Source organism: Ixodes scapularis, unplaced genomic scaffold (genome assembly GCF_016920785.2).
Source record: "Ixodes scapularis isolate PalLabHiFi unplaced genomic scaffold, ASM1692078v2 PGA_scaffold12__126_contigs__length_90152505, whole genome shotgun sequence".
NCBI lineage: Eukaryota > Metazoa > Arthropoda > Arachnida > Ixodida > Ixodidae > Ixodes > Ixodes scapularis.
In genome coordinates this window covers 11,028,491-11,053,578 of record NW_024609838.1, presented here as the reverse complement: position 1 = coordinate 11,053,578, position 25,088 = coordinate 11,028,491, and the positions used below count along the sequence as shown (strand labels likewise).

The 25,088-nt window shown below is 45.3% G+C and overlaps 1 protein-coding gene and 2 long non-coding RNA genes across 4 annotated transcripts; all 3 read left to right on the top strand.

Annotated features, from left to right (window-relative positions):
* Window positions 1-116: 116 nt before the first annotated feature.
* LOC8053184 (required for excision 1-B domain-containing protein-like) lies at window positions 117-9,490 on the top strand. Its single transcript, XM_029970599.2, has 5 exons — window positions 117-222; window positions 1,637-1,725; window positions 6,355-6,559; window positions 7,890-7,978; window positions 8,681-9,490. The coding sequence occupies exons 1-5, from the start codon at window positions 220-222 to the stop codon at window positions 8,748-8,750; spliced, it is 456 nt and encodes a 151-aa protein (XP_029826459.1). The 5' UTR covers window positions 117-219; the 3' UTR covers window positions 8,751-9,490.
* Window positions 9,491-12,502: 3,012 nt separating this feature from the next.
* LOC115329890 lies at window positions 12,503-21,100 on the top strand. 2 transcript variants are annotated; one of them, XR_003920181.2, is made up of 3 exons: window positions 12,503-12,698; window positions 13,777-15,326; window positions 20,966-21,100. It is a non-coding gene; the product is annotated as an uncharacterized LOC115329890 (long non-coding RNA). The 2 variants fall into 2 exon arrangements; XR_006077545.1 differs by lacking the exon at window positions 12,503-12,698 and having other exon boundaries at window positions 13,881-13,990; window positions 15,141-15,326.
* A 750-nt stretch (window positions 21,101-21,850) lies between these two features.
* LOC121046522 lies at window positions 21,851-23,704 on the top strand. The gene is made up of 2 exons (XR_005798208.2): window positions 21,851-21,897; window positions 23,103-23,704. It is a non-coding gene; the product is annotated as an uncharacterized LOC121046522 (long non-coding RNA).
* Window positions 23,705-25,088: the final 1,384 nt, after the last annotated feature.

Genomic DNA, 25,088 nt, shown 5'->3' with positions numbered 1-25,088 from the left:
CATGTGGTAACACAAATCAAATAAAACGCAAGATAATTTCAATTAATATAAATATAATAAATATTTTTCGCCTTTTATAGTACATTTCAAGAAGAAAAGTTTGAGGGCGCTGCCGTCGCAAACCAACGTTCAAAAAGCGATGCTGGCAACTGAGGATCTCCCTTCTCAGCACCTGTTGCATTGGAGCAGCTGATAGATTTCGACAGGCCGGCGTTTAAAATGGTAATTTCCTTTGAAGTCTTTTTTTTCCCCACCATTTCCTGTATCCCGTTTGGTCTCCGAATATTACTGATCCAACGACAGATGCCGTTCCCGCGACGCACAAAACAGGCAAGGGAGGAAAACGTACGACCGCGTTCTGACACTGCCTAAAATGTCGAACGTCCGCATGGCTTTCGGAGGTCCCCATGCCGCCGCGCCGGTTGAAGTCCCCAGCACCACTTCCGCAAACGTCTCTCATCGACCAACTCGGCCAATCTCCGTCACCTAGTTTCTAATGCCTTGAGGCACGATCGAAGCGACGCGTAATTGTGTTCGGAACACGGGCCGAATTCAAGTTGGACGGGCTCGAAAAACGTGCCCCGCGCGAATCCGCGACTCATTGTGTGAAAGCTGTCAAAAGCCGTTCTGTCAGAGGCTCTTTTTGTTCGTTATTGGGCAGCCGTCAAACTTGGTTAAAACGTCTTTTATCCGGAAATGTATTTTTCAAAGCCGCTCTATTCGAATTGCAAGCTTGCGCTAAAAAGGCCCGAAAAACCGACATAAATTAGTCGGGTATTGAGGTCGTGGTGTAGTATTTTAAGCGTCGGCCAGATTTCTGCCCGGTTTGCCTAACAAAAAATAAAATAGATATATGTATAAAAAAAAAGTCCGGTTTATCTTCCTTGAGTCGCACCTAGTCCACCGGTTTGCGGAGGTGTCTTGCGGTACTGTGTGCCGCTGTGTTGCGTAACCCATTAGAGTTTGGGTTCCGTCGCTTTGTTTTGTAGTTTCTACGCGAAAAGAAAAAAACGCCACAACCGTAAGGAGATATTCACTGCTTTTTAGTATGCAAAGAACGCGTTTGCGACGTGACGCGGCCGTTCGCGCTTTTTGAGTAACAGTGGAGCTGGTCGAACAGCCAGCAGGGCGAAGTCTTGACAGCCATTAAAACAAACCTTCGTAGTAGAAAAATAAAAATACACATATTTAGTAACGACTTTTGACGTTGGGCAGTTCCTAGTATTCCGGGAGGTTACTAGTGCGGTGTTCATATTGCGCTACGCGTTTTTGTTTGACGTGCAGTCCGTCAAACAAAAACGTTTTTGTCTCGCTTGCTGCAAATCAAAATGAGATCGTAGTGATGGCTGGTTATTATACCGTTAGATAGACAAGCGTTTTGAGGACAAATTGGGTTAATGCATACGTTTTTGTCTGATGGGGAAACTCGCATTAGATATGGACGAGTTTTAGGGGGAAACGGGGGTATCAATATTAACGAGATTTGACTGGGTAATCGTAATTTCTAAATTTCTGAGAACAAGAAAGACAACAAAAGTAGCTCTCGTTAGAATAGTTTTGTCGTCGCTTAGCAGTAGATGGATCTGAATATTTCACACATTTAATGGTTGGCTCATTCTTTTCCTTCCATTCCCAGGTTGACAATAGCAGTGATGTTTTTAGCCTTCTCAAGAAGATCTGCACCCTGCAGGAAGAAAGGGCATATACATACAGAATGTTCGAAGAGTAAGTGTCTTCTTTGTTCTATTTTCATTTGTTTCCTTCGAGGCTGTTGGAAAGGTGGAAGAACGGACACTCCCTTGTCCGTCCTGGATTATTTTGAACCCCCAGAAGTTTCTCCAGAGGAGTCTTCTTCCCCCAAGGAAGTAGTCTAGGGGAGTAGAAAAGCATAGTCTGCGGTTGCAAGGCTTCCAGCAGGCTCTTTTCTGAGTGTTCTCTGCCATCCCCTGGGACCTGTGTGCAGGGTTTCATAGTCCCACTAAAAGAATTTGCAGGTCAGCCTTTAGACCTCGGGCCGTTCTTACCACCCCTCTGGAATCTCGCCTCTCAAAATACCCCCAGTTGTGATCTCGGAGCATGTCATCAAATCACTGTAGCGAGCGCTTCATCACAACAATCATTGTACTGAAAAAAAAAAAAAAAAGGTTATTTTGACCGATCAGTCTAGTTGTGTCTGGAGTCCAGTCTCTTTTACAGTAAGCTTTAATATAACCATAAACATATATATATATATATATATATATATATATATATATATATATATATATATATAGAGGCAATCTTTACTTTTAAATTGCAAATTACCAGAAAGAGTTCTAAACACAAGGTGATGCTTGTTATGGGCATCTTTTGAAGCTCTTGCCAACGGGTTCAGTTGGGGTTAGAAATCTCTAACCTTCAAACAGCAATAGACTGAGTGTGAAAAGTGTCTGGTTTGCTCGTTGCATTTTGATGCTGCTGCAAAGGCCAGTCTCCCAGAAGATTTGAGAGATAGCGACGTACGGTCCGTTGTGTTAGTTGCAGTATGCAAGCAGAAAAAAGTGTCGACTTGGAAGCCTGTCTTGTGAGTTTTTCAGTGCTTGGTAAGGTACATTTAAAAAGCACTTGAGTAAAGTACAAAGTAAATGAGAGGCTATGTACTTCAAGTAAAGTAGTACACCAGGCACTTTATACTTGAAGTAAAGTGCTATAAATAAAATGTACTTTCAAAGTGAAGTAAAAGTATTTTTAATCAGAATCTTTCAGGGTGCCCTTTCATTCCCCTGTACAGTTTTTTTTTTAGTCGTTTTCATAAATGGCGGAGAGTATTGAATAAAGTCAACTGGCCACAAGCTAGTAAATTTTGGAAATGGTGCCCGATTCTCAAGTCCCTCGGAGTTCTGGATTTGGCACCGCTTGCACTGGTTAGGAGAGAGAGAATGACGTCAGCCCCGTAGCTTCTGCAAACAATCCTCTTCCTCTTTTAATATTTGTAACCTCCTCACTCGTGCTGGTTGAGCGAGAAGTAGCGAGAGTTCGAAACGGGGGGGGCTGCGAAAAAACCGCTTCTAGTACAAACGGAGTGATGCGTCGTCCGCTCGCCTTTCTGGTCAGAATAGAATATCCCTCTCAGTATTTTTTTTGGAGTTCACAAAGCATCATTTTGTGATACAACCTCAACAAGACCAAATGTGGGGAATGTAGTTTGAAGTCGGGAGTTGTACTTTATTCAGAAGATACCGAAAAAATATACCTTTAAGTAAAGTACCAGTACATACTCTGGGAATGTACTGCAAGTAAAGTAAAAGTTCTCTAAACTTGCTTGAGGTAGTAGTACTTTAAGTACAGTCTACTTTCCACCACTGGTGCTCTTCTGCTTTAAAATGATGTGCAACTTAAGAGCAACTCAACTCCAGCTAAGCATTACGCTTAGTTTTTATTTTTTTCTAGTTATTTTCTTAGCATATCATGACGGCGACATGGCCGGCAGTATGGGATGCCCAGGACCGGACTTGAGAGTAAATGGGTTATTACTTAGTAGATACAGGTGTTAAGGAACATTTTTGCATAGCTGTTTATTCTTTCTTTTTAACCATCTGGTGATTTTGAATGACAGCATCACATAATCTTAGTAGATGTGACTGGCTTAATGTTGGTCTTACACGTGATCCTAAGCTTTGAAGCCCAAGACTTTCGTTTGGTGGAGCGTTATGGCAAACTCTATTTGCATTGATTTCTTCATGTGGTCTTTCGACTAAAAATGAGCACCCTTTTTGTCGATTGGGTTTGCTTGCTTTTGGTGGTGGCAATAAGACATGTGTCTGAAGACACTGCCGAGGCTTGTGGCATCGTCTGGCATATTCCTTTTTGTTATACTTATTTCCAACTCCATTATGTTCTTCGAGTTGTATACAGATTACAGGTACCCTCCTTGTCTAATCTATACAAAAGGTTGGTGGGAAGTCCTTGAGCTTGAAACAGCATGTTGGGAGGGAGATGAAGAGCTGGGGATGTCATGGATGAAACGTTGCATGTAGCCGCTCAACGTCTATACAGGAAAGGGCGCTGCAGTCAAATGCGTATATAATCGCGTTAAACTTGGCATGCATTGGCTCAACGTTTATAGACGAGAGGGCGCTGCGGTCAAGTGCTCAAATGCGTTTATAACCATGTTCCATACCACACATTCTCTTCCCGACGTGGATGAAAACGAACGAAAAGCTCGGCATGCTGCGGCTCGGCGTCTACGCAGACAGCAAGCTGCTCCGGCACCACCGAAGCTTCGCCGCAATCAACATCATTCACCACGTGGAGATGCGGTCGTTTTTTTAATTGTTTTTTTAGGCACTCTTTTTATTTTTTGAATATGCTAAACTCCGATTTGGTTCGCTGTAGCATTCTGCATCCACAACGTAGGAGTTCTAAGCTACAAGTGCACAGCTGCGGGAGCCTGCGGGGTGCATTTGGCAGTCTTGTGAAAAACAACTGTGCAAGGAGGAGATTGTTCCGCCACGCACTCACAATGGGGCTGGGGTGCCTGTAGCAACAGTGCAGGAGAAAGTGCAAAGCTGTAGTTGCGTACTTGTCGTGTTATTGTTTCATTTTATTTTTTCGAGGCCTGGAGCATTCCGGATTTTGCAGCTGCTTGAAAAGAAGCAACGTGTGGAATCCATCTTGTCCGTTTTTGTTTTTTACCTTGGATGTGCAGAGCCAGACAAATATTCATATGGTTGTCGGTTTTGGCATGTTTTTGCATCCCCATTTCACTATTTTAGTGTTGTAGGCAGTGGCGTAGCCAGGAGAGAACTTCTCAAGTCATGGACAACTAGCCAGCTAAGTCCCCCTCTTCAAAAAGTAATTCCTGGCTACGCCACTGGTTGTAGGATGGGAACAACATGATTATTAGGCATTTCTTCAGTTGGCTGGCCTATTTAGGTCATTCTAATGGTGGCAATTTTGCAAGGAGCTTGCACATACCAGCCTCGGTTAAAAGTTTTAGATCTTTCTGACAATTTTGTATCTAGTCAATACAGTTTATAATTCTGTTTTTCCTGGAAACTGTTGGTGTTTTGTAAGGAAGAGTAGTCTCGGGTCCGGCGTTACCATTAAGAAGATGCAAAGAGCCCCAGAGAGAAATTTTTTTTTTTTTTTGCGATGAAGCAATAAGGAAGTTTTGTTCTTCCAGACAAGTGTGTGCGTGTGCGTGCGTGCGTGTACGTGTGTTTTTGTGTGGGGGGTAAAGGTAGGGTGATAACAATAATTATTTTTCTTTTTTTTTTGTGTAGCTTTATTGGAGGAAGGTTCCTGAATATGAGAGAAAATAACTTTCTTTAGTAAATTTGTTTCAGTAACTTTTTTTTTTGTACAAGGACAGAAAGTAATTAAAAAAAAAAAAAAGTCTTTTTTTTTTCCTAAATTTTTGTGCATGTCTTTGCAGCTACACTTCAATTGGAGGCTACTATGTTCATTGCCAAGGTCATCTCTGGCCTTGGAAGCTTGTTTTTTTTTTTATGAGTGTGCCAAATGGTTTTGACGGCAGGTATAATTCCTTATTGGTTAGCCAGCCGGAAAACAATTTAATGTTGGCCCATACCACATGAACGCTTCCTGCTCACACGAGCCAGTCTATTCTAGGCGCATGTTCACGCGCTCATAATGCATGAAGCCTTGAAAAGTTGCTTCAAGCGCAGTGTGTCGTGCTTACTACTGTGGCTAACTCGAAATTGGGATGGTACCTTGGCTTTTCGCGAATCCCATTTCACGAGGGTGCTCCTGGTGGAAATTGGGCCCGCAATAAACTCTGGAATTATTTTTCTCCAGCATTTTAATGGCAAAAGGGGGCCCGTTGTCCCCAAATGGGATAACTAATTCATTTTTGAAGAGCTTCCTCAATGTTTTGTAGTGGGATATTAAAACCATAGACTGTTCTGCTTTCACCCCTAAGCTGACCAGGTTGTGGGAGCTAAGTCCTCTCAGTCGGCTGCCTGCCATTCATCCTGCTGTCTGCACACGGGACGTGCAGGCGGGACCGTTGTCAACCGGCGATAGGCAGACGCAGGACTATTTGTTTGATCTATGGTCACCTTCTGAACGTGCAATACTCCATTTCACTTGAAGTTGCGGTCCGACGGAGCCAGTCAAGCAGCTAAAAAAAATGCACGGTCAGGGCACTCGTCGTCTTTGCGCGCCTGCTGCCGGTGGCAGTGAACGCACAACGCTTTAGGCGCTGCCTGATTGTCTCCATCGGGTCGTAGCACTAGCTGCGCATGGACTTGATGTGAAACGGAATATAGCTGGGTTTTTTCGGGGCTCGGTGGAGTATGAAGTCGATCAAAGTGTCGTGACGTGCGCGCGTCTTTCCTTTCCCGACCTTAGGGGCCACAAGATCTACCTGAGCACGGCGCCCAACTACGACTTCCCCACGTTCCGGGAGCTGGTGCGGGAGGTGACCCAGGAGTTCAAGCGCATCTCGGAGGGGGTGATGGACATCGAGCGCCGCCTGCGCATGGACTGTGCCGCCCCTCACCTGGCAGACTTTGTGGTGGCCCTGCAGGAAGAGGAGAAGGTCAAGCTCGAACTGGTGGGTGCCGTAGCCCGTAGAGTGACACCGCTGCATGGCCGCAAAATGTTTTTTTTTTTTTTTTTTCTTTTTTGGAACAGCATGTTTTTAATGGAAGCCCCTACTATGGTGCCTGGAACAGCATTCTTGTATCTGTCGGTTAGCAAGCTCCACGGACGGCGTCGTTCAAGAATGGTCCTTCTCCGTTGCCTGCACGCAAGCAGGTACGGGTGCTGGTGAGGGTGCCTCAAGCAACAGAGAAGGACCGTTTTGAATGATGCCCTTTTTGCGCAGACTTTGTGTTCTCTGTGAAAACCACAATAGAATCACTTTCCACCGCAAGCATTGTGCATGCAATGTTCTACTGGCGCCGTGAAAAGGTGTTAGGCTTTCGAGGAAGCTTGTCAACTGACTTTGAGAAACCTCCAGTAGCGGTGGCCTGGAATGCACCTCCGACCCCTATTCCCATATATTTGTCCGTCCATGCATCCACGCATAAATTTTCTTACGCTATTTAACTATAGAGTTGAATAGGTGCATGTACAGGTTTTTTTTATTTTTTCTCCAAGGCAGGCAACGTAAACAAAAAGGGCACTGAAATCGAAACAAATGGTTTCTGCAGAATAGGGTTATCGCACGAGCCGGATGCTTGGGCTCAAGTGGAAGGAAACAATTGGTGGCTTAATTAACTAAAATTTCCTAATACTTTTTAGATATTTTTTCTAGCTGGCATATTTCAACTGGAGTATTTTAACCCATCATTAATATAGGCCAAATGAGTCGATAGATTTTTTTCTTTTTAAACTCCGAGTTCTTGCGTGGAAAATTCCAGATTTGTCACGTGACTACTCAATTTGTTTTCTCTATTTATATCGACGGGTTACAAAGCCTCCAGTTGAAATTTCTAAATGTATTTTTACAAATTTGCCTTAGCCCTATATTAAATGTATGCTTCAGCTTCTTTTTGACTATCATTTTCATCTCAAGAAAAAATGAAGTTTTACGCATTGCTCGTACAGTGCGTGAAGTAGTTCTCCCAAGATTTGGTTGTCAAAGGAAGAAGCTATGCTTTTGGCATTTGCAATGTGTAGGTCTTGATAAGATAACATATATCTAATCTAATATGCACCCACATATATCTTAATTCTCTATGTTAAGGGAAGAATTATTGAAAAGGTCGAAAGAGCGAACTGAAACACGAACGAAACAAGAAACGCTTAGTGCTCCACAATGAGCTAATCTTTTTTTATTACGCTTCTCGAGATGGAAACGATGGAACGTTCCGTGTTCGTGCAATCCTAGTGTACGCCTTTTGCGACTAAGTAATGAGAGCCTTTGTGTCTGCCCGCAGACAGCCAAGCTGCAGCTGGCAAAACAGAACTTGCTTGAAAATCCGGAAGAGCAGAACAACCAGACGGACGTAGTGTCCATGAAACGCAGGTGAGGACTCCTTACCTCTGCACCTTTTTTTGCCAAGCATCGAAAATCCTCTCTACCACAATGGCGGCATGCCAAGAACCCTCGTTCGTCGCCAGCCCACCCTTTGTTTGCTCGCCTAGATTGTGGGGTGCGTCTGTGCACAGGAACAAGGGAGGTCCTCTGTCCTTTTAAGTTCCTGCAGGACCTTGGAAAATTTTTAAACACAAGAACTGCAGAAGAAACCCCTCCTACGAGCAATGCAAAACAGACTTGCCTTTTTCCCAACGCTCTGCCTTCAGCACATGCCGGTTGCCTTCCACCATGCTTTGGCTGCCGTTGCACGCTCGAGGCTTACGAGGCACCGGTGCATTGCCAAAGGTGGGAAGTTTGCGGTAGAGGCGGGTTCACCGAAACTCCTCCCTGTCGGCAACTCTGCTTCGTTTTTGTTTTTGAAAAAACAATGCAGCCCTCTTCAGTATCGCCTAAGAAGACCACACGTCAAATATGACGACCTAGTTCTGTCTAAATGTTTCTTAGACGGCCCGGCTAATTTTGCAACTCGCCAAGTTGCCGAAATCGGCAACTTACTAGGGCTTTCTAATGCGAAATCGCTCGTGATCTCGAAATCTTCGGAATTGAGCGGAGTTGCCCTTTGAGGTGTACGAAACGAATGAATTAGCATAATGATGCGTGCCCGTTCTTACTTCTGTCGTTGGATTCCAGGTTAAACGAAGCAATAGAACGGATCAACGAAAACCTCGTCGAACTCAAGTACGAGATGAACGACTTGTAAGCCGGAGGCTTGGGCTCTACAACTGCCCCGTCGTGATTGGTCTCCCTTTACCACATTCCTCAAGGACATCAAAACAACTACTCTTGAGGCCTCGTCATTTTCTACTCCCCCCCCCCGTTGATACCCACTGCTGAATCTCAGATTGTGTGTAACTAGTTTGTCTTTGTTTGTATGTGCCGGGAAAGTTTTCTCTTGTCTGCGCCTCTTCAGTGCCGGACAATCAAGGGAGCAACGACCTGAAACCTAAGTGTTTTTTTTAAACAGTCTCCATTTTTTTCTTTTTTTTATGTTTTGACTGGTTGTAAGAGGAAGGTGGCAATTCCTTGGCTTATGGTGGGGTTGGATGAAGTTGCATGCGGTCCGAAACTACGGACGAGTAGGCAATTCTGCAGATTCTTTCGGCGTGCATCGTTCATCTCTGCCGAAGCGATTTGTGATAAAATCTTTCCTTGCGAAAGGGACCGACGTGAGTGATACAGCCCTGCCCGGAGATTAGTTTTTAGTTTGTGCCGAACCGACGCTGAAAGTTTTTCTTCGTTCGCTGACGCTTTCGTGTCCGGGAACAATGTCCTACTTGGACTAAAAAAAAAAACAACTGCCAACTCGGCGTTTTTTTCTCGTTACGTTTCATAGACGCGTGTCAGATGCTCCAATGTGCAGGTGTCACATTTTTTTTTTATTTCTGAAACCGAGACACTTTACGATGCTTCCGAGCCAAATAAAGAATGTCTGCAATGGTGTGGGTGTTCCTACTTCATGCGGTTGTTTGAGCAGAATTGCCAGAAATACTTAGCACGGATGTTTGGAAATATAGAAGCTGAAGCTGCTTCTAATAAACGCAAATAACTACGACTTGCGTAATTGAGCCTTGGCCCATCAATGGCAATGAAGCAGTTGACATGTTGCACTTACCATCGTAAACATTATGGGCTACAACTTTCTCTACTTTTTTCGTGCATCTACCAGTTTCTGAAATAAGTTTGGTTTAAGCTAGGGTTGAAACATGTTCGGGGCTCATTCTGACAAATGCAGAGAATATAAAGGTCAAAGGGGTCGTAGGTGCAGTGAAAAGTTGGATCAAGCATTGTATACCCCATGTGCAGTACCAGTCTCTATAACAAAACTTGTCTGCAAAGCACAGCAGTGCTTTCCATCGTTGGGGGTCTGGCAACCAGGAAGTGTCACTGAAATTCTGGAGCCACCACGAATCGGCTTCACAATGATTGTGGTCACGCAGTGTTTCTCGTCAGCGCAGGTATCTGACTGTGTACAGAACTTCTTTATTGAAACAGTCTTCTAAAATTATCTTTCATTCCGCTCGCTTGTTGCAAAATGACTCTAAAATAGCCACCACTGCCCATGAGCGGCAGCATGGGCAGCTTTGTTCACCCTGAAAAAAGAAAAAAAAAGTTCTTTTTTAAACAGTCTGGTTGAGACGTGCGTTGAAATTAATTTTACACTATCAATGCTTGAAAAATCTTTTGGAGCAAGACTCTTGACTTGCTCCAAAAGATTTTAATAATTGTCTGTAGCCTCTTATTAATAAGAAGCTACAGACGGCACAAGATTTATTTTAAATTCTGCTCACAAAGTCCACGACGTCACGGAATGGTCATGCCCTCTTTCTCCTCAACAAGATGGTCCAAAACACTCTCCACCTCGACTTGATGGCCAACGTCGATACACACGATACACCCCTTCTCCATGCACCCGAAATGCAGAGAGAAAACAAGTGGAAAAGAGGGTGACTACGTGGTGACTACCAACCAAATAACGTCAATATTGCTGAAAAAAATCAATTTTTTTCCCCCCATAGTTTTTCACATGCTTGTCCCAATCAGAATGTTTAAAAATACATTTTTTTCTTTTCAGGGTACCTTTAAGCAGACTGCAGTCGATGCAATGAGCGAGCACGAGGTCACTGCTTTGAAACGTTCTCCCACAGACGGAGCACTTGCACTAGATATGCGCTTCTCGAAGCCGAGCGCGCACTCGCTCGCGATTGTAGCTTTGGCCACAGTCTCGGATTATGGGTGAACGGAGTTTACAGCGAAGCTGTTATGCGCTAGGACCTGGGAAAAAATTTGTCCGTGGCTGTGTAAAGAAAACTCGCCATTAAAGGGGCACTGACACATCAAAATCATATTTTTTTTTATTATCCGAAACGATTGAAAACGATGCCGGGACATTACCCTCAAAATTTGAAATTTGGGAATTCAGTATTCGTGAAGTAAAAAAACAATTTCCAAATGCCGAATTCGAAGTTCCCGCGCGATCGGCGCCGGTGCCTTGACGTCAAAAATTGCGGAGACCTGAGAGTCCCCTTCCTTTCACCCCTCCCTGCTGTTGCCATGGCGACCCAAAGCGAGGGGGAAAGGAGCCAGCGCCGGCGTTCCGGCGGACCGGTTTTGAGACGAGCGATTCGGAGGAGGAATAATGGCAGGTCACGTGACTCGACGTCACCGGAAGTGACGTCACAAATATAACGTCACGTGACAAAGAAATTTTGTTTTGCTTGTTTTTGTTTGTTTTGTTTTCTGTGACGTCACGGTTTTTAGCGAGGAAACTTTTTCTTATTTTTACTTTGTTGACGTATTATTTTTTTTTTTATTTTGTTTATTTCCTTGCTTTTTGCAACCGTGGGACCGCGTTTCTGCGCTTCAGAATTCAGATTGCGTTTTTCCGACTCCTTTGTTTATATCGTGTCGTATCGTCGTATTTATGTAGTTATTAGGAACGGCAAGGCCTACGTTGTTGCGTCCTTTACCTGAATATCGTGACCGAATCGAGTGTCGTCGATTTGAATCGTGTCTTGCGAACCATCGTCGAACAAAAGGTGAGTGATTTGCGTTTTCCTGTGATGTGATTTCGATGTGTTCGTTCCACGTGTCCGAGCTGCTTCTTCGTTTCAAATACATTTGGCGCCGCTGCCTATTGTTTGAGCCTGTGCTCACGATGAAAACACGCATCGCAGAAACCTGAAAGCCCGCCAAAAGAGCTCTAAAAACCGCATCCCAGACCTGCCGGCAGACTTCCGAGCTAAGCCTGATTAAACAAAAACGTTTGATCCGGCGGAATAATGTGTTTGATATTACATCCCATGTCAACACGGAACTGCGCTGTCTGTCTTCGCCCCCAACAGGTTTTATTCTTCCGGGTTTTTCAAATCTTTATCAACCCGCGTCCGATCGTAATACCCCGATCACAACAAATAGTTGATCGTGCTCCGATGGCTCCAAACATCAGCCGGCAAGGAAGTTACGTTTTTCGCTTCTATATTTTGACCCAAGTAAACTCATGTTCTCAAACTATGTCATTCTGTCACCACCTCCAGTTGCACATTCTGGCGCACTTGCAGCCTCGTGCACCCTTGCGAGGTTTCCTGCTATCGTACCCTGGGTATCATGGATTTCTCGCCGTACGCGAGTGCTCACGGAGGCGTGCTATACACTCTGTATCATAAGTTGTGTGCAGCAGAGGCGCAGGCCCGAGCACATGACAGTAAAAAGCGCCTCTTTTGCACGAGTACCCGCGCAAAAGGACATTCTGCAGAGCTGTGCCCTCGCACCCGTGCCTTTGCTGCACACAACTTACGAGGCAGTATAATAACCGAGCCGTTTTTGTTTCTTTTGCACATTACTGTGAAAGAAGTGTCATTGCTGTTTTCTTCTCAAAGAAAACTCAGAGACGTTAGACAAAAGCAAACAGATAGGAGACTGCACATTCATATGTTTTTCCCCCTTGTGCTACAGGTGATGCCTGGTCGTGGTTCATCAGCGTTTGTTTTGAAACTGATGGGTACCACAAGGCATGAAGGAGGTGACTTGCAGCAGCAAGGCACTGCAAGCCTTCGCAGCAACTGGCTAGCCAGTGCTGCTCTGTTCTGAACTGCACTGCGTGTCATGCGGAGGTTTTGTGCAAGCTCTCTGGGCGGCGACGCTAGCCACGGTAAGTGCATTCTATGCAGCTTCCTTTTAGGGATATATGTGGCTCGCAGGCCATGTCGTGCCAGCGAAATATGTGCCACCCGAGTGACAGCAGTGCTAGTGGCAAGACTGCGCTGACAGTAATCAACACTGCACTGTGTTTTCATTCAATAACTAGTGACAAGGAACCAAATACTCCCGAGAGAGTCTCGGTTGTGCTTTGATAAACTCCAGCTCGCTTATGAACAGGTGGATGGCACAGATGGCTTTTCCTGGTGGACTTGGTGTCCGTGTTAACATTGCAACCAGACTTTCTTTCAGTTTGTGGCGTTTTTTCGTTGCGGGTGACCAGCATTGCAGTAGAAAAAGATGCAAAATAGTATAATGTTTGCATTCGTTACCTAAATTAATGGCAAGAACAACTGACATACATTTCCACCGACTGCATTTCTCGGAGGAATAGCCTGGACTAAAAAGCTCGCTACACTATGTCGTTCCCTCTTCGCCTGTACAACTCTGCGTCTTCCCTCGATCGTCTTATGTGGCTGCTTCTGTGTCTGCCTAGGCACTCGGTTGAAATGGGGAAAGCTGTCTGCGTTGCACATAACCGCCATTAGAGCCAGCGTGGGCGTAGCTGGGGTAGCCCCCACTATGGCTTCTCCAGCTCGACACAAGTAACATTCCTACCGCTGTTGTGTTAGCAGAAAACAGACCTGCTTAAAACGTACAGTGCACATAGCACACAATGGAGAGGTTGCTCGCCAATCATTTTCTTGGAAGTGTGAGTTGAGCCCTTTCTAGGCAGTTTGCTTCCGCACCGTGCACTATAATCCGCCCGAGAAGAGAAAACAAGATGAATAACCAGTAGGATTTCTTTGTTCCAAGGCTTCTTGATGCAGAAAAAGACTAGGGAGCCAGTATTGTTGCTTTTTTGCTACCCCGTGCGAGACTCAAACCCGACATGCAAGGAAGTGGAAAGGCCTCTTGCTTTCTGCTTTCTTGTGCCTTGGGTTTTAGCTGTGTTCAGAATTTACAGCTCGCCTGCATGCCTACTCTTTTGTTCACTGTGTTACTGAAGTTTTCTGTCGTTGCTGTCCCAGATTGGCTTCGTGGATGCACAGAAATACTCGAGGCGCTTGACGTCTGTGGCTCATCTGTATTGTTTTTCCCGGTACCACGGCATGAAGGAGCTGGCCTTCCTCCCTTCCATCAGCTGCGAGATACTACAAGCACTGGGCTACAGCTGCAGCTAGCCCATGGGTACCGTTCTGCGTCCTGTACTGCATCTAGTTCGAAAGGCCATGTGAAAGGCAGGTGTGGTCTTTATGGGCTCTGTCACTGTGTGCATTTTCTGCAGCTTTTTCGGGGCAACTTCATATCAAGATTCAATACGGACTCGAGTGAGAGGGGGGCATTCTGAGAAAGCCAGCCTCTTTGTTAAACCATTGGGACTGGTATTATATCTACAGAGTTTATTTACACCTTTTGTTATGTACTTTTTTATTTATTTTTATTTTACTAGTTACTTATACTTCAATCTGACACGACAGCCACCAAAAATGGGGAAAGGACAAAAATGTTGACATATTGGCCTTTTTGTTTTCTGGCAGTTTGTTTGAAGAGCCAATGTTGGGGGCCGTCATTCGTGTTATTTTTCCCACACGCACGTCCAGCCTATGTTTACGTAAAGCCCCAATTGCCCCTTAGCAACAAAAATAATTTATGCGACAGACTAGGCGGCAGCATTGTGGACGAAAACAGGCCAGATTATATCTGCCATGTTTAAAAACTACATTCGGTGACAGGTTATGAATTCAGTGGCAAGAATGCACACCGCCTGCCAATCACTGCTGTCAGTTGTCGTGACGTCACGTGCTGCTAAGAAACTAGTATATATTTTTTTTAAATGGCAGGTTTTGGTTGCTGATGCCTCGTAGCACGTCAGCACTCTAAGCAATTCTTCTGCTCTTGGCCTCTCCGGTTTTACTTTGCAAAGTCATGACGGCGTCTGCTTTTGTTTGCGGTATTTCCCGTTTGTCGACGTGAGAAGGCAGCGATTGTATCGCCAAGGAAGTAGCGATCAATCTGCGCATTTATTCCAGCGGCACAGCGTTTACAAACCGGACTTTGCCCTTCACCGAGGGGAAAGTCTACCGACTGGCCCTACAGTTGGCGAGCATTGTGCAGCCGTGAGCGCGTAACTTGTCCGAATGCTTTCGTCTGTATACAGTGACAAAATGACTCGCTGAAATGCGAAGTACCATACAGTACCATGCCGTACAGCAAACCATCGATCACTTGCTGCAGCAACTTTGCGTTTTAAGTCGTAATAATAAAGTGATTTTTAGGCTAAAATCATTTTTTCATACTGCTCAATTATTCGGAATTCTGCACGATCCTCATCGGGTCTGCAATATCGGTCGGTGGCTGTATAACCTTTAAACACAATGGTTACACACCACAGGTACCGGGGACCATGACATCAGTGAGCTGGCTTTCACCTTGTCCAAGGCAGCAGCGGAACACTACGGGCGGGACCCTGGATCACTGCACCATGGATGCCGTCCTGTACCCTGCACGGCACTGCGTGTGGCTTAAGTGGCCAAGCAGAGGGTCATTGCATGACTTTTATGAGGCGCCGCTAGCCATTGTAAGTACATTTTGGACACTCATGTCTGGTGATGTACTTTTGTGCTCTACTGCAGAGCACATTTGGTGGCGGTTCAGTCTTGCCAATTACACCATTTTGAAACGGAACACATTTAGTGGTGGCTCGGTTTAGGTTTCCTGGCTCGGTGATCTTGCAACAGTGTCTAGACTTGGCGTAAACCTTTTTGTACTTCATTGTCAAGGCTAGTGTAATTTCTGCAATGCCGTTGAAGCCACTTCTGCACGCAAACAAGATAAAAGTCGAAGCCACATGCTCGTGCACAGTGTATGACTACATGTATGCATGGGCACTCGTGCCCATGCGTACCCACTCGCAACATGGAGCATGTTTGTTTCGGCCGACACTCCACGCGTTCATTTCGGCGTCGCCACTCCACACGTCTATGCACTCGCTGCACCTTGAGAATCAAGTGTGCACCAGAATGCACTCCCGTCATGCATCACTCGGGAGAGGAACAAGAGCAGACGACTGGGGTTTTTCCGCCATAAGGAACGAGAACCGAAAAAAAAGGGGATTTTCTGCTAAGAAACTGCGTCCCACGGGCAGCAAAATCGGACGCGAGCTGGGCTATTTATTCTGTGAAGCAAGCAATCGACAACCTGTGCTTCATTTTCAAGTTTTCTTTCAGTTTGTTGCCACACACTTTTTTATTTTATTTATTTATTTATCAATACTGCCGGCCCAATATTGGGCCAAGGCAGGAGTGGGGTGATACAGTGTCATACCTGCAAATTATAAACACAACAGTTCTAAACAAAAAGCAATCTTAGCACTGAAAAATATCTACGACTTAATCGAAAGAAGAAAATCAATCAATATCAACAGTAATACAGTAACCAAATGTAAGGCTAGTAATAACAGTAGCAGTAAATGTAACAGCAGTAATAACTAATAAAATAAAGACAGTAAAAATAATGTCATAACAGCAATAAATGCAATCTTAGCACTGAAAAATAATATCTACGGCTCTTCCGAAAGAAGAAAGTGAATCAATATCGATAACATCACCGGGAAGGCTGTTCCAAAAATCAATTGTATGCACAAAAAAAAGATTGTTTATAGCTATTTATTCGAGCTTTAATAGGGGCTACGGTCTGTGAGTGATGCAAGCGGTCCGAGTAAAAACTTTTTGTTTTTAGGTAAATCACGCTATCAATTTTTATACTACTCTTGAAAATCTGAAAGAACAGCTTCAAACGTTGGCTCTCTCTTCTGTTTGACAGCGGGCTTATATTGGCTCTCCTTTTACGTTCGGTCACAGACATAGTTTGTCTGAAATCTGAAAAAACTATATGCACTGCTAGCAATTGAATATCTTCGAGTTCACTGACCAGAGAGCTCTGCCATGGGCTCCACACTCCAGACACATATTCTAACACAGGTCTAATAATTGTCTTATAAGCAAGAATTTCAACGGAAGGGGGAGATTTACCCAGCGTTCCCCTCACGTACCACAATTTGTTAGTTGCCCGCTTCTTAACATACTGTACATGCCTTTTCCACCCAAGGTCACAAGACAAAATCACTCCCAAATATTTGTAACTGTCTACTTCAGTCAATCCTATGCCAGCAACCTCATAGCTAAAATTTAAGATAGTTCTTTTTGTTGTAATATGCATGTACTGAGTTTTGCTAATATTAATATCTTCATGTTATTTTCATGACACCAAGACGCAATGTTAGCCAATGCGTCACTCACTTTTATCTGGTCTGTAAAGTTTATATTCATCTCGTCTCGTCTCGTGACATGAAGTCGCTCGTCTTCGGGTCTGTGCTGACGGCGTTGTTGCCGATTGCCAGTCAAGGGTTTTAGTGATGTCGGGATCATAGACTTAGGGTTGAATAACTTGGCTTAATATACAGGTGTTATACACAAAAATTACAGCATAGTTAGAGTTCGCTAGTTCTCAAAACTCAATGGCCTCTGCCGTCTAACTCTCTAAGTGACACCCCTGCACTTTATCCACTTGATTTTTTTCCGCATCACTCTTGATGGGCCTTTTATCTCAACTCCTGCTGCATCGCTCTCGATGTGTCTCCTCTCAAGTCTCTCAGTCAACTCCCCCTTCTCAACTCTCCCGCTCCCAACATAGCTACCCTCGTCTCTCTCTTTCACTCTCTCCCTCTAACATGCATTCTCGTCCCTGTGGTAGGGCTACACATATCCCGACAAGCAAAATAATAAATGAGTTCAGTTGGCGCTATCCAAAACAAAACGGCCCTCCGCCGCCGACTCTGTAAACATTCCAATCATAGACCCCTACAAACGCATTTACAAGTCCTTAATATACCTCTCATGTTTACAATAGCCGATTCCCCGTACAACCTCGAAAGGTCGACAACACGGGATGGGACATGCCATCAACGGCATAATGCGGCACAATGTGCGTCAAGGGCAGCTAAAATAATACAAAGTAGCTTTGTAGGCAAAGAAGTTATATGCGGAGTTCTATATAAACAGGTGTAAGGTTATAATGTTCACGTTGGCGCCTCCACTTGGGGCCCATCGACCCCGGGAGGGGGCACGCAAGGTGTAGTAAAGATGCTCGAACCCCCGATGAAGGCAAAAAGATACAAAATTACGCAACACGCCCCTTTAACCGAAATGATAACATAAAAATACAAGATTTGCGAGCCTCTGCTCACGAAACGCCCATTGTTTTCATTGCACAGTGCAACTCCTCCTGTAATACTGCTTTATAAAACTAAGCATCCGAAGCAGACACGCACAAGTGAAATGCTCTGAATACAATAAACTTTCTTTTTTTTTTTTTTTTCACATTCTCAATGTTTAGGTTTGTAAAAATAAAAGAAAAATCTTTGCGACTACATGTTCAGTGGAGAAGCAGATCGCAAGCCTTGGCAGGGCACTACATTCTGATCATAGTGCCCATAGATACGCGACAAGGCGTCCGCATTCGAATGCAAGCAACCCCGTTTGTAGTCTATCTTAATCTGGTAGGCCTGCAGCAACAGGCTCCAACTTTGTAGACGGTCATTGTTCTGCCTGCTGTTGTTTAGCCATCGGAGCGCGTTGTGGTCCGACTGGACTGTGACATTTTGTCCATCAACATACACATGAAAATGTTTCATGGCCCACACAATTGCCAGACACTTCTCAATTGTTGCATACTTCTTCTCACAAAGAAGTAGCTTACGGCTGGCGTACGCAACGGGGTGCTTGACGCCCTCGCTAGTTTGAGCTAGAATGGCCCCGATCACCCTGTTGCTAGCGTCTACTTGGAGTATATAGGGTCGACTCGGGTCTGGGCTCCGCAGCACTGGACTGCTGCATATTCTCTCCTTCAGTGCGCTGAATGCGCTCTCGCATGACAGCGTCCACACTACTTGCTTAGGTTCAGCCTTATGTGGGAGGTCGGTCAGCGGTGCGGCCAGCTCCACGAAGTTTTCAATGAAATTTTGGTAGAAGTTAACTAGGTCCAAGAAGGAACGGACTTCTGTCTTCGTGTGGGGCCTCTCGATCGCCTGGATGGTCTCAATCTTTTCAGGGTCAGGTTGTGCTTGCCCATCCCTAATCACGTGCCCCAGGTAGTGCACTTCCCACCTCCCAAACTGGCACTTGTTTATTTTTTAGAGCCAGGCCTTCCTGACGCAACTTCTTTAGGATGGTGCACAAATGAAGCAGGTGTTGCTGAACACCTGCCACGTGTTGCTGAACACCGCTATGTCATCTAAGTATGCCCGAGCGAAGTCTCGGTGCTCTTTCAGGAGGTCGTCCACCAACCTTTGGAATGTCGCCAGTGCTCCTTTCAGTCCGAACGGCATCACCGTAAATTCGTACAAGCCGGTGTCCGTACGGAATGCTGTCTTAAAAAAAGCTTCCTCTGATAAACCGATTTGCCAGTGGCCTTGGGACATGTCAAGGGTGCCGATTATTTTGGCTCTCCCCACAGTCTCAATCATCTCAGGGAGTGAAGGCATGGGGTAGGCATCCTGTGTTGTCGCGTTCAGCTTCCTGAAGTCGACACAGATCCTCATGCTGTTGTCTTTCTTCACGCATACTATCGGGGATGCCCACGGACTTGTCGATGTCCGTATGATGCACCATTTCCAGCATTTCCATCAGTTGTTCCTGTACCCCCACCTTGATACTGTACAGAACCCTGTACGCTTTCGACGCAATCGGGTCGGCGCTCTTTGGGATCTCGTGGTTCTACCTGGCCTATCGTCGAAGACATCACCGTAGGACCGAATCAACTCGTCCAGTTCTTGAACCTCGTGAGCCTGAACTTCAGCGTCCATGTTCAGCCCTCCGCTTGACCCGTTCTCTCGGGTCCGTACATCAAAACACGCCATTTCGTCACCGATTTCGTCGGGTGCTTCCATTACAAAGGACATCTCTCGGGTAACGTTTTCGGTCATGACCGCTTTTATTTGATACGGGTATTGAAGAAGTCTTGACAAGATCATTAGAGAAAAACCGAGTGACTTGCGGGAGCCACTGGTTTCCCTCCCCTGAGAAGGTGTAAGCTGCAGACATTCCGGCCGGAGTCGCCTGGCTTCGAGCCTGCTCGTTCTGTATCATGTCGGGGAGAGTATGCCACCCTTCTGGCCTACTCTCACACTTCCCTACACGTTTCCCGTTTTCAAGGGACCAGCCAGATCACACGGGACGGTCCCTCCTTCGAGTGGACGTTGCCCGGAGTCCTGAAGTGGACTCCGGGCGACGGGTAGGGTGCGAAGAGATCCTATGAATGCTATGCAATTTAGAACACCTTTGGGAAATGCCAAAGAAAGCTATTTTTTTGTGGATGTGGTGCTGTCTGTTGGATTTTTCGCTAGCCATTGTTAAACTCCCAGAACTCTGTGCCGAAAAACTGAGGGAGAGAAGGAGACAAGAGTGCGGGGACGTCAGAACGCAGAGCTCTGATTGGAACGATTAGTGGGTAGACCTAAAGCTAGCTGCCTTTGTCTGTTCTGCACATGCGGAACGACGGTGTCTGGCTTTTGGTTTTTGCATTTGAATGCGTTCGACGAGTGCAGTGGAGACAAAGATAGCTTCTGTCTCTGCTGCACTCGTCGAACACATTTGAAGATGGAACGCCGGCATCCAGCGTTTTGTTCTCTCATTCGAACACGTTAGAACGCGGAACGCTGGTGTCCAGGGTATGGCTTTCACATTCAAACGCCTTTGATGACTGCAGTGGATACAAAGGCAGCTAGGTCGACCCTCTAATCATTCCAACCAGAGCTCTGTATTCTGACGTCCCCACATGCTCTCGTCTCCTCCTCTCCCTCAGTTTCTTGGTGTATACTCAAGTGCTCTGCATCATGTGCAGATTTTTTTTTGTGGGGGGGAGTCACATTCCCCCCCCCCCCCCTTGAGGTTAACTTCTTAATGAAAAATCAACATACTCCAGCTTTTCTTAGGAAGAAATTATTAGTTTTTGGTGACATAACAAATATTAGGTCAACAAAACACACCTGGGCAACATTTTGCCCGTGATATCATCTTGCAAACCGCCCCCCCCCTCCCACCGACCCCCACTCCAACCAGCCTGACAAATTCGCCCCTGCTGTTCATTGCCTTGCATGTTTGGGTCAGATATTGTTGCTGTTGACCTGATGGACTCCCTTGTTCTCTTCATTCATCATAGGTTTCAAACCGTCCTGAATCACGGACCAAGCCTTGCAAGACCTCACTCTTATGCCCTCTCCTTTTTGGTGGATCGGGTCTTGCCATCTTCCCCTCTCGTGGCTCCCTGTCATAAATAAATTGTATATTTTTCTGATGACGGTGTATACCTCTTGCTACACTTCACAAAAGGAGTGTGGTAAATCCATGCCACAGATTACTGTGAAACATGTGAGGAGGTAATTATTAAAAAGATGAAGCTCCGAAAAGTTTGATGGAAAGAAGATGGATATCCCTGTTTAATTTTTCTTGCCACCTTAACATGCTATATCCGAAGTATTTCAGCCTTTCGTAGCATTGGCTTTTGACCATTCACACTTTTAAGGAAAGGCTTTTAGCAAGAAAAGTTCCCAAGTCTGTGTTTTTTTTGCAATTAATTACTGAGAAAAGGTTCATGTGGAGCGCAGGTTCGTCTGCTTGTGGTTACGTCGAAATGTGGAGCTCTGATTGAAAGATGGTGGGTAAACGATGCTAGCTGCTTAAAGGTCCATCCACTATCCTTAATCACAGGTTTAGCTGCTTTGAGGTCTATCCTTAAATCGGAGGTTGGCATTCTTGCATTGCCACAACCCATGCAAAAGAAAAACTCGCTCCACGTGGACATTGCCAAGTGTATTTCAAAACGTCTATTACCATTATTTACCATTATTTTCACGAGGTCTTGCTAGGGGAAGTAAGTTTTCCAAAGTTTTTGCAATTGCCATACATAAATCTGAAGAAAAATCAGGGAAAAAAAAAACATTGAGTGCATTTGTCCTCAGAGTTTTTACAGAATACACATCGCTATCACCATCACTGTTTTTATTTTTTCAAGATGGCCGTTCCGTTTCGTCTTTCGTGAACGTCCTGTGATTTCGGCGATTTACGTGATTTACGAACAGCACTGCCCAATTGGTACGTTAATTTTGGTGGCTATTTATCGCGTAATATTGTGGGTATCTTGTATTTGTACTGAAAGTAGTATTTGAGGTTTAGATTCGTACAGAGCATTAGCTCGGTGGGTCGTCGTCTCCAAAATTGCTTGTTTGCCTTTTGTCCACGTTTCTTTCCCTTACCAACCCATCACACACTCGTTCATTTCCCTGTTTTCAGTACCTACAATTTTGCTAACGACAGTCTGGTTATGTATGAATCCGGATACGTAGGAAGTGACCAATGTCGCTGTTCGCTAAAATGCAATTCGCTCATGTGATACGGATCCGCTCTACCTGCACTTCTTTTTATGCTGCGCAATTGCAAGATACGCTTTTACTGTTTTGAAAATATTAACTTACGGCGTTCTATAATATCGTTTGGAAGCCGAGTTATGTTCGTAAAGAACACGTGGTTAAACGGTGGATAGCACCTGTGCTGAGATGTTTTATTTTCGAATGTCCGGAAAGCATCCTCGCCGGGGCAGCTGTCAACAATCTAGGGACTAGCCGAAGCGGGACGGTAATGTTAAGAGATATGAAACTGAATAGTACTCAGTGTAAAATATTTCTGTGTTCGCTGATCTCCTAGGCATCACTGAGGTGCTTTGTTTGACTGTGTGCCTTTATTTTATGCTAATAGAATGTGCTGTACCTACAACTGCTGCTCAGTTGCACTCGTGCAGGGGTCTATGGCAGTTGACCGAACACCATATCATAGAAGCGTGTTTTCGAGGACTGGCACATTTTATCGAAGCTCAGTTTACAGCAGCATTTATTGAAAAAGGGTCGCAGTTTAGTGAATCCCTTCGATTGAATTAAGATAAGCAAATCTGGAAGCACCTAAAGGCTAGCGCATGATTCACTGAGGCATGATTTAAGTTGTGAAACAAACAGAACGTAAAAGTACTATTTTCGAAAACAGCAGGGTAGTGACATGCACGAAAACGTGTCCATCATACTCTGAATATGCTGGCCGCCCAAGCGAGCGACTCGCTGACTGGCTCAGCTTCACCGTCAGCGAAGACAGAACAAGCGAATGCTGGAGCAAGCAGTGGAGTTCGGTGAATTGTTTTCTTAAAAATAAATTTGCTGAAAGGAGGTTCGTTGCCGTTTTCTCTAAACTGGGCGTCTTTTTGAAAGGATTCAATAAAATGGGGGTTTCTAAACCGGTGCTTTGGAAAATAGATGCCTCCCCTTGGGCCATACATGCCAACGTTCTTGGATCTATCAGTTGACAAGCTCCACGGAAAAGCAGCATTCAAAAACAGTTTTCTGTTGCCGGCATGCAAGCAGGTAAGGGTGGATAATGTTCTTAGCGCCACAGCGTCAATGCCTCCACGGTCAGCAAAAACACATTTTTTGAATGCTCTTTTTGCGTTAAGTATTGTGCAGACCTTATGTTTACTATAAGAACCACAATAAAACCACTTTCCACCGCAGGTAATGTGCATCCAACGTTCTACCGGATCTGTCCATAGGACGAGCTGATAGTGTAGCAGATGCCATTGAGCGGATGTGCCGCAAAAGGGTGTCGGGCATTTTCCAAGTGTGTGAACTGACCTAGATCTAAGAACATTTGTACACACATTGCTACCATTGCCAAGCAGGTCCAGATATTGTTGGAGATCTGCTGTTTGCTGAGGAATGTGTTCACAACATTCACACTTTCATCAATGCAAGCACATCTTTTTTTCAGTAATATTGAGGAACATTTCAGCAATCAAGGAAGTTGACACCGAAATGTTAAAAGCAATAAAGAAATTAAAGCGAGGCTGTTCTTGGGTGCAGATTTTATATCTTGTTTTATTGTTAAGGGCAGCACTGATTTGTTTGCCCCATTATTGAAGCATGCATATCACCTAAGGAATCATGCTCTTCCATCGTTGTGGAGAAAGTCTACTGTAGTACCGGTATACATGAACTCAGCTCTCCTACGTCACGCCACGGTGGTGGCGCGTCGGGCACACTTCGGGTCTGGGGTGGTGGGCAGAAGTCGCGGTGCGAGACATGCATTCCTGCGTTCTTTTGGGAGAAACCAGACAAAAAACCTGCCTTCTCGTCAAAATGCTGCGACGGAACTGTACCAAGAGACTCTGGAAAGGTTTGAAGATCAGTTTTCATGTGTTTCTGCCCCTCCATTTGTCCAAAAACGTGGATAGTATTCGTGACAAGGGCTAACCAGACGCTGTCGAACTACGATTGCTTATGCTGGCAACACTTTGTGCTACAGATGTAGTTGTGTTCCAACATGAACGAGAGAAAACCGCCAAGTTGTCCGGACCACCCGGGGGTTCAGCGAGTCTTCAAATTCACACGGCCACCTGATCGTTCAAACTTGTCTGCTTTTAGAGCGCAGCTCTTAGGGGCCCGTTCCCGGCTTGAGCGGCGTCGGCGTAACCAAGGTCACGTGGCCCCCCAAGGTCATTCTAAGGTCACATGACCCCTCCCCCAGGGTCACGTGACCCCCCCAATGACGTCACCGGCATCCGCATCGTCGTCATCGCTGATGACGATGTGATGACGCCATCATCAGTGATGACGTCACCGGCATCGTCATCATCACCCCCCCCGCCCCCAGTACCCTTCCCTCCTCCTCAAGAGCTGCGCTCTAATTCGGCGTTACAAAGAGTTAGTTGTAAACGGCTTTCACTTTTTTGTCGTCTGCTCGTTCAAACAAAAGCGGCCCGCAGACCAAACTTTGACCCGGTGATTGTAATAAGAAGTAATTGCAAGCCTCAAAAGATTTAAGTTGGCTCGGTGAAAACAGTAGATAAAAGATGTTGATCATTGGTACCAGTGGCCATCGCCGACTTGTTACGCTTGCTGTGTTCCAGCTTCCTATTTTCAGTATTGACGTCGATCATCGCCGCTACCTTTTACACGTTTGCAGCACGAACGTTGCGACCAAAAATAGCTAGAAGAATCTCATCATGGTTTCGGCGTCCATTCTACGGCGTTCATGCGAATGAATCTCTGCACGTCAAATTATTTACGCAAAGTTCAGCGTCGTAACAAACCTTGATAATTTCGCTCAGGCGATTAAAGTGGTAAGGCATTGTTATGAGGACGTAGAATTGACAATTCCAACACGAAAAAGAGTATGCAAACTCACACAGAAGCTGACGCGACATTCCAATGGTTTGTTGACACGGGACGCGGTGCTTCTTGCCT

Coding starts and splice junctions, on each gene's coding strand:
- LOC8053184 (XM_029970599.2), top strand. Junction 6,560..7,889: donor AGAAGGTCAAGCTCGAACTG/GTGGGTGCCGTA, acceptor GTCTGCCCGCAG/ACAGCCAAGCTGCAGCTGGC. Junction 7,979..8,680: donor GTAGTGTCCATGAAACGCAG/GTGAGGACTCCT, acceptor GTTGGATTCCAG/GTTAAACGAAGCAATAGAAC.